This window comes from Saccharomycodes ludwigii, chromosome III (assembly GCF_020623625.1).
Source record: "Saccharomycodes ludwigii strain NBRC 1722 chromosome III, whole genome shotgun sequence".
NCBI classification, from domain to species: Eukaryota; Fungi; Ascomycota; class Saccharomycetes; order Saccharomycodales; family Saccharomycodaceae; genus Saccharomycodes; species Saccharomycodes ludwigii.
The window spans coordinates 1,149,542-1,166,333 of NC_060202.1; the positions used below are offsets into that span (position 1 = coordinate 1,149,542).

At 29.7% G+C, this 16,792-nt stretch overlaps 8 protein-coding genes and 1 non-coding gene across 9 annotated transcripts; 2 read left to right on the forward strand and 7 right to left on the reverse strand.

Moving 5' to 3' along the window:
- Window positions 1–641: 641 nt before the first annotated feature.
- On the forward strand, window positions 642–2,249 carry SHQ1 (Hsp90 cochaperone SHQ1; the record flags this gene model as incomplete). Its single annotated transcript, XM_046077447.1, has 1 exon — window positions 642–2,249. One exon carries the CDS (start codon window positions 642–644, stop codon window positions 2,247–2,249), a length of 1,608 nt encoding a protein of 535 aa, XP_045935213.1.
- Window positions 2,250–2,383: 134 nt separating this feature from the next.
- On the reverse strand, window positions 2,384–3,898 carry BOP3 (Bop3p; the record flags this gene model as incomplete). The annotated part of the gene is made up of 1 exon (XM_046077448.1): window positions 2,384–3,898. One exon carries the CDS (start codon window positions 3,896–3,898, stop codon window positions 2,384–2,386), a length of 1,515 nt encoding a protein of 504 aa, XP_045935214.1.
- A 666-nt stretch (window positions 3,899–4,564) lies between these two features.
- YIP3 (Yip3p) lies at window positions 4,565–5,122 on the reverse strand (the record flags this gene model as incomplete). The annotated part of the gene is made up of 1 exon (XM_046077449.1): window positions 4,565–5,122. The coding sequence occupies one exon, from the start codon at window positions 5,120–5,122 to the stop codon at window positions 4,565–4,567; it is 558 nt and encodes a 185-aa protein (XP_045935215.1).
- A 376-nt stretch (window positions 5,123–5,498) lies between these two features.
- Window positions 5,499–5,569, reverse strand: SCDLUD_002773. Its single transcript has one exon. It is a non-coding gene; the product is annotated as a tRNA-Gly (tRNA).
- A 593-nt stretch (window positions 5,570–6,162) lies between these two features.
- Window positions 6,163–8,124, reverse strand: LAP2 (bifunctional aminopeptidase/epoxide hydrolase; the record flags this gene model as incomplete). The annotated part of the gene is made up of 1 exon (XM_046077450.1): window positions 6,163–8,124. One exon carries the CDS (start codon window positions 8,122–8,124, stop codon window positions 6,163–6,165), a length of 1,962 nt encoding a protein of 653 aa, XP_045935216.1.
- A 711-nt stretch (window positions 8,125–8,835) lies between these two features.
- On the forward strand, window positions 8,836–11,130 carry SCDLUD_002775 (SLM1 family PH domain-containing protein; the record flags this gene model as incomplete). The annotated part of the gene is made up of 1 exon (XM_046077451.1): window positions 8,836–11,130. One exon carries the CDS (start codon window positions 8,836–8,838, stop codon window positions 11,128–11,130), a length of 2,295 nt encoding a protein of 764 aa, XP_045935217.1.
- Window positions 11,131–11,535: 405 nt separating this feature from the next.
- ALG11 (alpha-1,2-mannosyltransferase ALG11) lies at window positions 11,536–13,374 on the reverse strand (the record flags this gene model as incomplete). The annotated part of the gene is made up of 1 exon (XM_046077452.1): window positions 11,536–13,374. The coding sequence occupies one exon, from the start codon at window positions 13,372–13,374 to the stop codon at window positions 11,536–11,538; it is 1,839 nt and encodes a 612-aa protein (XP_045935218.1).
- Window positions 13,375–13,734: 360 nt separating this feature from the next.
- Window positions 13,735–14,682, reverse strand: MOB1 (Mob1p; the record flags this gene model as incomplete). Its single annotated transcript, XM_046077453.1, has 1 exon — window positions 13,735–14,682. One exon carries the CDS (start codon window positions 14,680–14,682, stop codon window positions 13,735–13,737), a length of 948 nt encoding a protein of 315 aa, XP_045935219.1.
- Window positions 14,683–15,592: 910 nt separating this feature from the next.
- SCDLUD_002778 (uncharacterized protein) lies at window positions 15,593–16,489 on the reverse strand (the record flags this gene model as incomplete). Its single annotated transcript, XM_046076640.1, has 1 exon — window positions 15,593–16,489. The coding sequence occupies one exon, from the start codon at window positions 16,487–16,489 to the stop codon at window positions 15,593–15,595; it is 897 nt and encodes a 298-aa protein (XP_045935220.1).
- Window positions 16,490–16,792: the final 303 nt, after the last annotated feature.

A 16,792-nucleotide genomic window follows, 5' to 3' on the forward strand; every position in this document is an offset into this window, starting at 1 on the left:
TGTTTTGTTTTGTTTTTGTTTTGTTTTTGTTTTGTTTTTGTTTTGTTTTTGTTTTGTTTTTGTTTTGTTTTGTTTTGTTTTAAAATTAAGCCATGTTCAACAACTGAAGATATAATAAAAATAAAAATAAAAAATAGGTAGTTGGTTTAGTCATTTTATAATATATGATTTAAGAACATTCAATATCAATGCTTCATGACATCTTTTCTTTTTTTTTTTTTATTTTTATTTTTTTTTTTTCGCTTCTTTTTGTAGGTGTTCCGAAGGTTCTTTTTGGTACAATTATAAAAAAACCTTTTTTATTATTATTGGTACCAACAGTACTAAAAACATAGTATAAAATATATATATATAATATATTCATGTTGGAATTGCCCTCTAATAACTGTTTCCTTTAAAGTTACTCAAAGTTACTCAAAGTAACATCTTTTAATTTATCATATTTATTTCTTCACTTGGATTTTTCTAAATTAAATAAAGCTTTCGAGGGGCATTGTCTATTTATATATGCTTATATTAACTCGCTTTTTTTCTTTTTTTTTTTTTTCTCGTATTTAAATCATCATATTTTTGTATATAATATTTTACAGCTTTATTCATTGAATGAAATTGAAAAAGTAAAACAAAATATTATATGAATAATGATCACGCCAAGGTTTGAGATATCTCAAGATTCGGATTATATCTACATCAAAATACACATTTCTAACATCAGGTTCAATTCACAGGGGTTAGAATTGCTTGTTGATAAAAACCTTTTTATTTTTTATTTGTCACCGTATTATCTAAGATTAAGGTTTGATAACGAATTGCAAAACCTTGATGGAGAAACAGAAGATAATGGTGAGACAGATGCTTCAACAAGGGTAACTGCAGAATATAAAAGTAAAGAGGAGCGTATTGATGTTAGAATACCAAAATTAGTATCTGGAACAGAATTTAAAGATTTAGATACACCATTAAAATTATTAGCCAGAAAAGGTGATATCTTGGCAACTAATCAACAACAAAAAAAGGAGCTAGGATCTATTTCTAAGGGGCCTTTGATTCAAGAAGTTGAATCCACCGCCAGTAAGAGCAACATTGAGCCATATGCTCATGAAAATATTGAAGATATTGCTAAGGATGGTGAAGATTTTGAATGGGAGATTAAGCAAACATTGAATTTGGGAGATGACAGTGACACCAATGGTGTTGCGAATATTGCCTTTAATAGAATTGGGTTTGATAATCAATATAGCAGTGATATAATTGAGATAAGTTGTTCTCATGGCAATGATATTAATGAAGTTGCTTTATCAAGCTTAAAAACCAAATCAGCAAATGAACGTGTATTAGAACGCATTGCCAATGAAAACAACAAATTTGATCCAGATTACTATGCTTCGGAATATATGACATTTGTACATGGAACTGAAGAAGATTTGGAAATTAATGGGATTAAAACTATATTAAAATGCATACCTGTAATACCTAAATTGTATTTACTATGGTTTAAGGAAAATGGAGGGAATAACGCCAATAAAAACGGACATAAATTTTTTGTAGAATTTTCTAAAGAAGAACAGAATCAAATGAGTGATAATTTGCCTAATAAGACGTATTTTGTAGATGATGTCAAACCACTATATTTAACAATATTAAGTTTACTATTTGCTTATATGTATGAACAGTTAGAAAACGAATGTCAACATAACACGGAATCTGCATGGACAATAGGCAAATTGACGCCTCAACTATCTAATTTAGATCAGCAATTAATATTGAAGGATATATCGGCACCTACCATAAACGTTGTTAGAGAAGCTATAATTATAGGTCTTAGAAAGGCTGTGGCATATCCACTACATAGAAATTATGAATTAGGTATGAAATGTTGGGATTACGTTTACTATACTTTGTTAGGTGGTTGTAAGTTGGTAGCTAAAGTGTTATTGGATATACATGAATTATTTAGATTTCACGATGTTTATTATGTTTATAACAAGATTTTGCTAGATGATTTATGTTCTTGGTTTATTAAGTATGGAAATGAAAATGTCATTAATAATTTAGCCAACGAAGTAAAGATTCAAATTAGAAATGATCGAATAAAGAAAGGAGATATCCAATTCGATTGTGTAACTGGTATCAATGAAACAAATGGCGAGGTTGAATATGAAAAAATGAATTTAGAAGAAATAGAATCCATAGCTGAAAAACAATATTCTGAACTATTAGAACAACAAGAATTTGAAGAGCAGGATTGATATATGTATGTGTATGCATTCCTATAATCCTATGTATATATATATATATATATATATAAATGTATAATGTAGTACTTTGTCTATTTACTTATTTTTTTTTTTTTTTTTTTTTACAAAAATAAAAAAAAAATAATTCAGTTCAAAATAGATATTATTGTTGAATTATTTCTACAATGACCTCTCACATGACTAGTTGCCTGCATTGGAACGTTCAACAGACTGGAACCATCATTGTTAGCAAAATTGGTTCTAGAAGCGTTAAAGATAGAATTGTTTCCACCAGGATCTAAATGATTAATATGAATAGAAGGTTCTTCCATTTCATCTTGCTGCCTTTCTTCACTATCATCTGCATTTTCATACGCTTTATCCACCATATTATTTTTTTCTTGTTCAGCCTCCTCCTCTTCTTCTTCTTCTTCTTCTGCATCTTCATAATCTAAAGTGGTATCAGGGCTTTCTTTGTATCCAGTAGATACTTCTTCCTTCAGCTTTTCTTCCCTCATGTTTTCAAATTCATCATCAGTAGATTCGTGTCCAACATCACCATCGTCATTTTCTGTGACAGGTGGCTTGGCAATGTTCTTTAAATTATTACCATTGTGAGTTATATTATTACAAACCTTATTGTTTTTAAAGATTAACGGTCTAAATTTTATCTTCTTCCCAAAATGATTATTTGTTTTATTATACTGTTCAATTCGATTTAGATCTATCTGGGATACAGCCCTTTTAGTTGCTATATTATTGGGGTTGTTAGTGTTTAGATTTTTACGAACTTTATATGTGTTATTTTCAACTAATGTAGATCTTGTGCCACTATAAGTAAACTTAGGCCTAAAAACCATCATTTCAGGTGCAAATGGAGAAGGTTTTAAAACTGCAGGCAATGATTGGTTTCTCCTATGAGAAGGAGAAAAGTTTCTAATATTAGTAGTTTTACAATTCATATCAATGGGGGACCCTGTTATTCTATTAGTATAGCTATTGGTATCATGGACATTGTCACGGCCCATATAGGCATCTTCCTGCTCTTCTGTGAAATTGGCTGAATCGCCATTCAATGCTTCCACTGCTTTGGCACCTATCCTAGCTGGGGAATTTGTTCTTCTATGTGTTTTAATTTTATGCTCTGGGATTGAGTTATTATCAATAGTGGTTATATCTTTGGCACCAGTTTGCTCTACGCTTGCGGATCTATGAATTGAATTGCTGGTATATAAAGATGTAGGTGTTTTTGAAGATTCAGGAGGGAACTTAAAAGTCTGTAATTTGATTTTTTGGTTTTTCAAAATGTTCGATTCATTTTCTACATTAGTGCCTGGTATAGGTTGTTTTATATTATTGATGCTGTTAAGATTATTATCTTTAGATTTAGCCATATCAATTTGCATTGGAAATGCTGTATTATTTGAAAATAATTGAGGTATTAAATTACCTGGTATATTAGCTTGCATTGCTGATTTAATTAACTCTAGTTTGTAAAATTGCTGTTTTGTAACTTCTTGGTAGCATTTTAATTCTAATGCTTTATGTAAAGTCTGTTCACCATATGGCCAAGTATTTAAATCTGTTCCCAATAAAGAGCTCAATGGATTTTTCATATTATTGTTGGATGTATTATAATTAGCCTTTGATGGAGTAAACATGCTTATCTATCTATATATTATTATCATATATATATATATATATGTATATGTATTGAATTGAGGTTTGATCTTATTGTCAAACGTGCAATATAGCTAGTTTGGAAGGAACTAAAGAGCAAAGTCTTTAAAATAAGAACTTAGAATTTAATTTACTGGTTAAAAAAAAGGAAAGAAGAAGGGAAAAAGTGAGATATTTTATTTTATTTTTATATCTTTGCCATACTAAATGAATAACTCTTTTTTAAGCATTTTCAGTTTTTACAATGATTATTTTATTATTCTTTTTTTTGTGGGCATTATTGACATTTTTATGTTTTTTTTTTTTTGTTTACATTCTTTCTATTTCCAAGTTTTCAAATTGTTTACCAGTTACTCAATTAGGCAATTTATGAAAAATAATAAACAAATATAACGAAAAGAGTAATAAACAAAAAGACGAATCATCCGCTGGCAGATGAGCACATATATTTGTTTATCTAGATATGATACAACTAAATTACCCAAAAATTGTAAAAGGAGAAGGTGATATTAGGGATAATATTATGATGTAAACTATTAATTTATAAATAATAATAATAATAATAATAAAGAAGATATAAATGAAGGATATACATCTAATAAAAAAAAAAAAAAAAAAAAAAAGGAAATTTATAGATCCAATGATATTTACACTTGTTCTTCAAAAACTGTTTCAATGGGTTTTTCCATGAACGAAGCATGACCTAAAACTACAACACCTGAAGTACCGATCAACCACATTAATGTGCTAATGGGAGAAGCTAAAAATCCTAATGGAACAGAAACACATAATAGAGCAGTATATAGTTGAGATGCCTTTAATACACCAAAGGAAGTAACTAAGTCTTCGCCATTTAATTTATTTATACTGATAATACCAAATCCGGTGAAAAGTAAGACAAATAATAGCAACCAATTAGTTAACAAGGTATAAATACTCAAAGAAACAATTATCAAGGCATAATTGGTAGAATAGTATTTTAAATTATATGAAACTCTTTGTTGGACTTCCGAAAAGTTGGCCGGCTTGGAAATTCTTTTAACGTCGAAGAAATCCTGTGGTTGACGTAAATTAGAAAATTTGGCTTGCACATTATAAAATTCTGTCTTAATGTTTTCTATCGATAAATTTTTAATAAATGAACCAAATTGTGTGGTTAAAGTTGTAGTTAGTTGTTGAGATTGTGGTTGTTGTATGGAGTCCATTTTCTTTTTACTTTCTCTTAAATTAATTCCTATTTAGATATGTAGCTTAGATAACAAACTATTTTCCTTTTTCCTTTTTTTTTAAAGAAAAAAAAAAAAAAAACTAGTAGATATTTAGGTATATATATATATTATCACTGCACCAGTTATAATTTATATTAGCCTTACGACATTAAAATAAAAAAAAAAAGAAGAAAGTTGGAAGAAAAAAGAAGAAAAAAAAAAAAAAAAATTAATTAAATAATAAAAGCCTTGATTGTAAAAATTGACTTTGTTTGTGTTTTAGAATTATTTCTTTTTTTGTTTGTCGGTTTTAATCTTTTTTTCAAAATTACAAAATTACAAAATTACAAAAAAAAAAGATTCTAAAAATAAATGCATCGGCCGGGAATCGAACCCGGGGCCCAACGATGGCAACGTTGGATTTTACCACTAAACCACCGATGCTCGAATTGTATGGTTCCTCTGCCAATGAAAAATCCTCTTCTTTTATCATAATTTGTGTAAGATATGGAAAAAAAAAAAAAAGAATGATAAATCAGGGAACTCCAAAGTCATGGAATTTACCTAACAAGGAAATTATTGCAAAAAGAAAGCATATCTAACGGACAATAATCAAATGTTAGAAGAAAAGAATAATGTAAATTACAAATGGAAAAAGGCTGAAAATAAGTCATATACAAAAAGGTGCGTTTATTTAAAGAATTAATTATGAAATTAACTGGAAATACATGAGTTATAGCTTATTTATTAAAAGCGTATAAAAAAGATCAAGCAATAAACTATTATATCTGTCTTGATATAAGTGGTAAAAAGTATTATAGTCAGTTTACTAACCCTACCTCGCTATATAGCCCCTGCGCAACATAACATCTATTTATATTAATGAGCTATTTAAGCATTTTTCTCTTAAAGAAAATTATTCAATCAACCCACGCAAAATGTAATTTTATTAAAAGAATTGCAGATTCTAAATTATATATACATGTGTCAAATAATTATAATAAAACACATACATAATACCATACTCCATTTCTTATTTATTTATTTCCTATGCCTGAATCTTGTTTCACCAAAGTTGCACAAATGGGATGATAAGTGTATTCATATTTTTTAAACGTTTCTAAAGCCAAAGAACGATCGACCATATTTAACAGTCTGTATCCTGGACGAACAAATTTCATTCTACCAACAGTACCCAACCAGTCGCTTAATTTCAAGTAGCTTTCTTTATTGTGCGAATAAACTTGGAATCTAAAGAATCTAAAAATAACTTCTGCATTGCGAGACCCCCCAATTAGCTTTCCGTAAACGGATAAAAATTTTTCAACAACTTCTGAATATTCGTACCAATTATGCAACCCACCCTCTTTAGGATTGCATAGAGTGTCTAGAAATAAAACCAATTGGTTAGAATTAAAATTCTTGATATCTCCAGGAGAGGGTGTGAAAGAATTTGTATTGTCGGTTTTAGAAACCAAGCTTTTCCATTTATGTACCAAATCATACACAGAATCAGCTAGTTCTGTATTAAATATGGGTTTTGGTGGCATACCAGCTTTAAACAACCAAGTTTCCCAGTCCACCTCATTTCTTAAAATCTCATATTTGGTATAATCCCTTTCTTTGCTATTTTTATAATAATAATTGGAGTGATAAAAGTCAAATAAACAGTCCAAAAACTGCCAAGTATCCAAGCTTTTTTTGGAAAACGTAGAAAAATAATGTTTGATAAATGGATCAAAAACTTCAGTTCCACCTAACTTGGTTTCTAAATGGAACAACAAGTTAAATCCTTTTTCATATGGGACACTACTGAATGCTTCATCTGGATCGCAGCCATCGCTCAAATCCTGTACTAACTTACTAAACCGTTCAGGATTGGACATTGCATTAATGGAATTTTCCAAATCGTTCCAGCCAATTAAAGCACTAAAATGCCTGGCAGGGTCACCATGAATGGCACCTAAAATTCTCCTTTCCAAATAAACAGTCCAGCCCTCATTTAAAAAAAAATGGTCCCATGAACAATTGGTAACCAAATTGCCAGCCCACGAATGAGCCAACTCATGGGCAATAACGTCTACATTCGATTTGTCGTAGGCAATTAACGTTGGTGTAGCAAATGTCATGTTTGGGGATTCCATCCCACCATATGGATAAGATTGTGGGTTAATCAACACATTATAGGACCCCCACTCATACTTAAAAATCAATTGTTCCGCCGTTTCGATAAATCTCTCCACATCTCCGTCAAATTCCCATTGAGCATCCTTTAATCTAAAGGGTTCGGTATAGACTTTAGAACGTGGACCAATGTCAGCAGAAACCAAATTGCCACTAGCAATACCGATTAGATAAGATGGAATGGGAACGGTCTGTTCAAAGGCATAAACATCTTTTTCGTGTGATTCCTTTTCAATACCACTGAATACCACAGGCAATGGAGACTTAATGGTGCATGTATATTTAGACTTGACAGAAGGAGTGTCAAAGCACGGGAATAGAGATCTAGCGTGAATAGCTTCTAATTGGGAAAAAACGTATGGCTTACCACTAGTTTGATTACTATCTAACCATTGCAACGCAGTGCATTTGTCAGTAGTTGAGAAATCAATGGATAACTTATTGCTATTAGCGGAATTACCTTCAGGTATATCTTTAATGACTAACCTAGAGCCTAATGCACCAACTCTATCCAAAATGGACCAATTGTTGATTTGTTGATTATTATATTTGATGGAATGAATATCTAAATAGGAAGTATCTAGATGATATACATTTGTATTAGTACTTTTCAATTCGAATGTAACAGTACCGTCAATTTGTTTTTTATCAAAATTGATGGACAATTGTAAATCTGTGTTAAATAAATTACCTAGTACAGATTTGTAGTTAGATAGGGTAGAATGGTCATAAGTAGGAGAAGATTCTTTGGGTCTTTTATTTTCTAAGGATGGTGGTAATAATGAAGTTGATTTGGCGGTAATTAATGTTGACATATTAAGATAGTTATTAATAGTTGTTGCTCTATGGAGTAGCAAATTGAACGATTTAATACTTTTATTTAAGCTGAACAACATTAAAAGAAGGCATTTATTTGTATAGGTAGTTTATGTAGTATGAGTTAGTAATAACTAACAGAAAGAAAGAAAAAAAACAACTTGAGAAATAGAACATAATTTAAATTATAAGAAAAGGGAAAAGGAATAAGTTATTAGAGCTTATAGTCCGAAATTGCATTGTTCGGATATGAATGAATCAAGCAGGATATTTAAATGAGAGTTTGTTATACTTTTCAACCTCCTTTTTATAGGTGAGTTACTTATATATTGTAATCTTGTGCGTAGTTATTTCAACTAATTTATTATTTATTTATTTTCTTCTCTTGATGCCATGCACCTTTTCTTATTTTGGCTCATTTTTTTTTTTTCCCTTTTCAATTGTGCATTATTTTAAATAAACTTGCACTTTTTTTTCATTGGTTTTGGTTTTTCTGTTCTTTCTTTAAATAAATAATATCAATATCAATAACAACTACAACTACAACAACGACAACAACAAAAACAACGACAACAACAACAACAACAAAAACAACAACAACGCAAGGAAGTGGAGAAAGTATAAAAGTTAAAAGTGAAAAAAAATAAAAACAAAAAAAAAAACAAAAAAAAAAACATATATATATATCACATCCTTATTTATAGAATACTATGTCCATTCAACAGCAACAAAAAAGTATCAATTATCAACAGAATAACAAGATAGATTCAACTCAACAAGTGGATTCCCAAAACAATAGCAATGCCAACACTCCTCTGGTTTTAGATCCTCTATTATCAAACAACTCCACTGTTTCTACTCAGAAAAACAAAAGAAACAGTCATGTAGATCCAAATATTTATAATAATAAAGATCTACGTTCCCCATTAGTAATTACAGTACCAACTAATTCACATCCAACAGAAATACTATCCAGAAGATTTGCCATGTGGAGAAATATAATCAAATCTTTACTGATATATTTAAATGAAACCTGTTCTATTCAAGATGAAATCGTTAGACAACAAATGAGATTATCACATGCCATTAATTTCCCCTTCAATAACAATATTAGCACCATAAATGGTGGAAATAATACCAATAGCGATAATATAAGTATCAATAACAATGCTACTAATAACATTAGTACTAGCAACATCAATAGTTCCACTGGTAACACCGTCACCACGGCTAGTAATAACGTCAATCGTAGAAGTTTTCAAAGTCTTAACACAACAAACGTGGATGATTCTGGGAATTTACAACCTCCAGATGACAATAATTTATTTGCTCCGGTTGGAAGTGGTTCCATCCAAGATTTACCATTCATTCTATCGCAATACCATAATTCCATGGTTCATTCTGCATCTTTTGCTTCTAAAGAACTAAATAGCGTTATAATTCCAAGATTAGAAGATTTGAGAAGAGATTTGCTAATTAAAATTAAAGAAATTAAAGGACTTGAATCCGATTTCAAAAATACATGTATGAAAGAACTACAACAAACGAAAGCCGAGTTGAGCAATTTTGAATCATCTTTAGAACAAATTAGGTATAGTGGTGTAACTCCTAGTAAAGATCCATATTTATGTAAGATAATACTGGATAGACAAATTAAAAAGCAGTTACACGAGGAAAATTTCTTGCATGAAGCATTTATTAACTTGCAAACTAGTGGGAAAGAGTTAGAACGTGTTGTTATTCTAGAAATTCAAAGCGCTTTAACTCAATATGCCAAACTAATGAACCAGGAAGCACAGTTGACTTTTGACTTATTAATATCTAAATTTAATACGGGATTTGTCAACAAAAGTCCCTCGTTTGAATGGGATTACTACATGGATAATATTAATAACAGTAATGGGACTAATGTCACATTTATTCCGTTAGATTTACCGATGAGACATTTTAGTAAAATTATATATAAGCATCAATATGATCCATTAACCTACGAAATTCAATCAGGCGTTCTAGAACGAAGATCCAAATTCCTAAAATCGTATTCCAAAGGGTTTTATGTGCTAACCCCGAGTTTTTTGCATGAATTCAAGACTGCTGATCGTAGAAGAGATTTAGTGCCTGTAATGTCGCTATCTTTGAATGAATGTACAATTGCTGAACATTCTAAACGGGGTTCCAATGATTTTAAGTTTGTTTTACATGCAAAACAAAATGGTATTATACATCGAGGCCATAATTGGGTTTTTAGAGCTGATAGTTATGATTCAATGTTTGAATGGTTCGAAAACTTGAAAAATTTGACTAGTTCAAGCGATCCTAAGGTTAGAAGTAACTTTGTGATTGCAAAATTAAATTTAGATCCAGTAACTGGCAGACCATTGCTTGGATCTTTAAACGTTAATAATAATAATAATAATAATAATAATAATAGTAGTAATGCTGCCAGATTTTCATTAACGTCTTCCTCTCCTAGATCATCGACATCCATTATTAATAGAGGGATTCATAACCCGCACGCAATCATATCGCCTCGGCAAAGTACAGAATCCAAACATTCTGTACATTCTAACCCATCAACTTTGAATTCTAAAGTTACAAACGGTAATTCCGCTGTTAATGCCAATATTAATAGGCACTTAAGTAATGGATATCAGCATAGGAACGTTTCCCCTGTAATACCAAATTCAAGAGTTTTTAGTACAGGCACTACAAATATTCCTGTTAATAATAAGTCCATTGATGGTAATACCATTAATGATAACAACACTAGTAGTCTAAATCAAAAACAGCAATATTATTCGCCAAGTTTAGATCAATACTCCAATACCAATACTGATACTGATACTCTTCCAGAAACATTTCAAGATGAGGTAAATATCAATAACGCTAATAATAATAGTAATACTAATAATACTAATAATCAGCATCATCATCATCCCTATGCCAACAATAGTGCTATTGATAAGAGTGTTATTTATAATAATGACCCTAACGATAAAATATAAATTATTGTTTACGCTACTACTGTGTATACTGAAATATATATATATATTAAAAAAAAAAAAAAAAAAAAAAAAAAAAAAAAAAAAAAAAAAAAAATATAGTCACTATATATGTAGAAAGGCTAATCTACATTAATTTTATTTGTTATCTTGATTCAATTCCTTTATTTATCTTTACGTTTTCCTAAATTTTAATCGATGCTGGTTATATTATAAATGAGATGACCTAAATATACACGAAAACTAACTACTAGGTGTAGACAAAAAGTGAAAATGATCATCGGTTATATGTATATATATTTGCAAAGATAAGAAAAACGTACATATGATACATAAAAGATTATACATATATATATATATATATATGTATATATATCAAAAAGAAAAAGAAAAACAATAACTCACCTGCTATATCGTTTTTAATTCAGGATTTTCCTTCAATTTATTCATTCTGTACTTGTTTTCCAATTCAGTTACTAAAGGTTCCATTACATTTTTATCCCAATCTGAATCAAACTTTTCATCACCAAACTTTTTTAGGACGCGTTCATACCCCTTATTACTAATTGTCCATAACTCTTCGATTGTAGCAGAATTGGTATTAAATTTTTCTTGAATATATTGAAAAGCCTCAGCAAGTTTTTTGTAATTTTGAACATCTTTTCTCAAATTATAATCTGGATCGCTTGGGTCAATAAAAAATATTCCATTTTTATAATTGTCAATAACAATATCGAGCAACGGACCTGCAGAAGCATGAACTATGGGTATACACCCATTAGCTACATACTCAACAATAGCAATACCGAAATGCTCATTCCACATGGCATTCAACCCGAACATGCTTTCTTGTAATTCTTTCTGCAATAGTGGATATGACAAATTACATTTAAACTCAATTAAATTGGATGGAATACGTAGATTGTTTATTTTGTCACGTAAATATTTGACATAGGCTTCATCTCTTTTATCTCTTGTACTTCCAGCAAACAATAACCTCAAAGGTTCTGATGTCTTGATACCAGTAAGAGTGTTGGTTTTAGTGTCCATAAGATCATGATAATATTCGGCATATTGTTCAATTATTAACTCGTGTCTTTTCTCTGGACGAAATTGAGCAACGACTACGGCCTGAAATTTTCTTTGTTTCTTCCAAGATTTGAGGTCAGGTGGAAATTTCATTTTTTTTTGCAAATTTTCAACTAAAAGCTCAGTAGAACATGGTGGGTATATTATATGGTTTTTTTCGGAATTGGTGCTGCACCAGATTTTATTCATATGGTTATTGGTCCAGCTACTATTAGTTATTGAGATATCAACATAGTTACCAACGTTTTTATATAAGCCCATCAATATTTTCCAATAAAATTTTTTGATCAGCCCAGTAGTGTTAGCTTCCAACATGTCATCTGAAATTATTGGATAGTGAGTATAGCTAACTACTGGAACATTAGCGAATAATCTAACTATGTAATAGGTGAAAGGATAACCCATTGTATCAATGAATATATCTGGTGGCAATTTATATAAACTCTCAATGCACAAATATAAGCTGGATAAGGCTTGGCCTAGCAGTGTGAAATGTTTCCAATAGGACCCATCGACATATTTTCTTGAAGTTAGATAAATAAACGTTAAAGTTTTAGGATTTAATTTGTAGCCAAATTTAACGTAAACTTTTTCAATAATTTCTGTTGGCTTAACATCCAAATCACCAGTATATACAGCAATAATATATTGAGGATATTTTGTTTGGATGTGCTCTATAATTTTCCATAAAACTTTCTCACCGCCACCGCCTGCGTTGCAGTAAGGGTGAAAAATACCAATAATTCTCTTTTGAGACTCGTGGAGACCAGCATTAGTTAACAAATTTGTTCTTAATTTTGAATATTTTTCTCTATCAATCAAATTCAAGCCAATTAAACAATTTTTAGTTTTAGCATCAGGGTAATAGTTTGAATAGGCTAAACAATCTGTAAATGTATTTAATAGCAATAGTCTTCTAATTATACCAGCTTTCCATCCAAAGTTAATAGCGAGGGATTTGCCAAGCAAAGATTCATCACCATCACAGTCTTTTTTCTTTTGAAATTCAACATATTTTTGATGGATACGATCCAACTTTGTTATGTATCCCTTTGGTAATGAATATAATCCAAATCTGAAAATTTTGGCTGATTCTCTGGTTAAAAATACAATAATGAAGAATATGGTCACAATTGTTTTCCAAGGAACACCTGTCATTTTATTGGTTTTTGAATACTATATGTTATTTTGCTTATATTTATTTATTTATTTATTTATTTATTGACTGATGCGAGTGATTAAATCTTTGAAAAGATGGGTAAGATTGAAGTATGTTTTTTTTTTTATTTTTTTTTATTTATAATTATTTCTAATCTTTGAATTTTTCGGATTAGGCCAAATACACGTGATTAAGAAAAGATGGTAAAAGATAAAAAGCGGTCGTACAAAATGAAGACGGCGTTCACCGAATTTTTTTTCTTTTTCTCTCAACTTTAAAAATAAGTTTCAAATGTTCAAAAAAAAAAATAATAAGTATCCATCCTAGAAATATTAACATAAAAAAAAAATGTGTTCTTTTCATTTTGAAGTTAAATCATTAACCAATTCTAATAATGGACCATAGTCTTCATCCGTTAATAACCCGAAATTCCTAGTGAATAAACAAAAATGTCTAAAGCTTGTATTTAATAAAATTTGTAAATTCATTTCAAAAATTTCGTTAAAATGATGACAATATATGTGAGCATAAACTCTAAATAATCTTTTCAATATCTGTCTACAATACCTACCCACAAACTGCGGAGGAAATGGAACATTTTCCTTGACGGGAAAAATATTTTCATCATCAAAAAAATTTTGGCACCATTGCATTAAACATTCGACATATTTAGGGGCAGAAACTGAAACTGGTGGTTTCCCCGGATACAAATTCCACAAATATTCGTACTCATTAGTAGCTATCATTTTGGGACAACTCGTGGGAGAGCAAAATTCGGTTATAGTACCGTACAACATATTGACATGGTTGTAAAAATCGACGCAGTGGACAGCAATCCATTCATTTAAGTCTTCGCCTTTGGGCAATTTAACAGCTTGTTCTAATACACTTTCTGAGTTTAAAGTGGTTTCCACAATTTTCTTCAAATCTCTATGCGAAGTAACTTGCGTGCTAGCTGCTGGCTTAATGAATGGTAATTGATGCGTTGGTGTATAATTAAAATCCGTAACAACGTTGTTGCTGTTGTTGTTGTTGTTATTGCTATTACTATTACTTCCATTAGTGAAAAGCAATTTATTAGTGTTATTATTAGCTGGTGTGTTTGGAGGGTATTGTAAATTGCTATTGTTGTTGTTTTTTGTAGGTGTTGAAAATGTTGGTACATTTACTTCATTAATATTACTGTTATTATTATTGTTGTTTTCCAAATCAAATTCTTGTTGTTGTTTATTATTCCATTTAAATCCTCTGGATGGGCGAATAGTCTGGCCTGGAGACAAATGAAAGTTTTGTAGAAAAGCCGACATTGGTATTATTAATATTGTTAGTTACTGCAAATGTTCTTATTTATCGAACAGTATATCGTAGTTATTTGATATTCTTTCAAGTATAATAAAAATGAAGGAACAGGTAAGCTGGGAAAGCACGCTCTACAAGATAGCAATGAAGTGAAATCAAATAGCGCAAGCCTCATGAAATTATAAAAATTGGCATCAAAAAAAAAAAAAAAAAAAAAAAAAAAAAAAAAAAAAATAAGCATAGAATATTTTACTAATAAACTTTTTTTTTTTGTTTGTTTACAAAATTTCCTATTTAAGGAAATATCATTTGTTTGCATTCGAGTCCGAAACTTTTATTTAAAAAAAAAAAAAAAAAAAGAAAAAAAAATACACATAGAAAAACAACACTGTTTCAAAATTTTGATACATTTGTAAACAGTAAACCCTAAATAATTCATATGCATTGTAGTTAAAATAAAGAATATTTATAAAACTTCAAGCCAATTTACTATTAATAATATATTGAACTCATTACAAGAAGCTGTTATTAATAAAAACTAATGAAGGAGGGAAGGTGGGGGAAGGACATTTCTTAAAATTCATTCACCTCTCCATGTAATTATTAATTATATTGGTTATAAATAGATAAATTTAAAGTTAATTTTTTAAAAAAAATTATACATACAACATTTACTTACCCTTTAATGCATGAAATAAATCACAACATAAGTCATAAAATAAGTAAAAAAAAAAAAAAATATATATATATATATATATATATATTATAATGGGATATAATACTAATAGAAAAAAAAGGAGGAGAAAAAAAAAAACAAATTATAATCCTTGAAAACCTTATTATTCTCTGGTAAAAAAAATAAAATAAAATGTACCTTGATAATTATAAATAGTAATAGTAGAATCGAAACAAATATTATTAAAAGATAGTATTTCTAGCACATTCACAAGCCTCTTTACAATATCCCACGAAATGTTCCAAGATTTTAAACCAATAAAAACGGATGAATTCAAATGATTGAGGATGGTACTGAACCCACCATGTGTACAAAACTACAATGACTCTTTCGTTAAAGTTAGCATATGCACAAAGTAGTAAATGGTAACCATATTGAATAAAGGCAAGCATAAATGAAGGAATAATTGGAGTGATTTTTAATTGAATTAACTTGCCCACTAACTCGACACTTTCCAAAGTGCAAGGATCTAATTTAATCGCATTGACAATAACTTTGGCTTCAAAATTTTGCACGCCTGGGCGATTTGTGGAGCCATCGTATCCATTAATTGTAGACAAAAGATTATTACTCCACTCAGATGGCAATACTTTAGAAATTATTGTAGCTAATATGGTGATAAAAAATTTTTTCAAAACATGAAATGGATAGGTGAAAGGTGGTAGCAAATAGTAAAGCGAATAAAATTTGACTTGATACAAAATATACAACTTGATTCCATACAAAAATAACAGAAGCATAGAAGTTTTAAAAATCCATCTAAAAATTATTTGCGTAAGGGATAGCTGGTGAACAATCTCTTGGTCTTCAATAGTGGTGGTAGTTTTCGTAGCTCTGATAATGATTTCTTCATCATCAGCATTAGTGTCATTATTGGGATTGTTCTTAGCATTTATATATTGGTTTAATGCAACCTGGTAAAATTTCTCAAAATCCTCGAGTTCGGGGTTGGTTAGCGTATTTTCCATAGTAGTATTTTTACCTTTATTGCTATTGTTATTGTTATTGTTATTTTTTTTTCCAGTAGTTTGTGGTTTCATTTTATTAGAGTTTGAATTTGACGTTGTTCTCTTAGCCATCTCGGTCAGTTTTTTTTCTTTTTTTTTTTTTTTTGTTCTTTTAAGTATTTTGCTTAAAATATGTTTATAATATGCAAGAAATGATTTACTAAAGGAAATAAGTAAAATAAAAAAAATTAAAAAATAAAAAAAATACAAGATAGAAAAACTTTGGTGGGTTATAAGCATAAGAAACTTTTTATTTTTATTTTTGTTTTGTTTTGTTTTGTATTATTTGATTGATTCTTAAATTGAAGGAGGAAACCCGTCCATTTGTATCCCTTCAACGTCTTTTTCTTTATGATCTCGGAGAAAAAGAGAAGG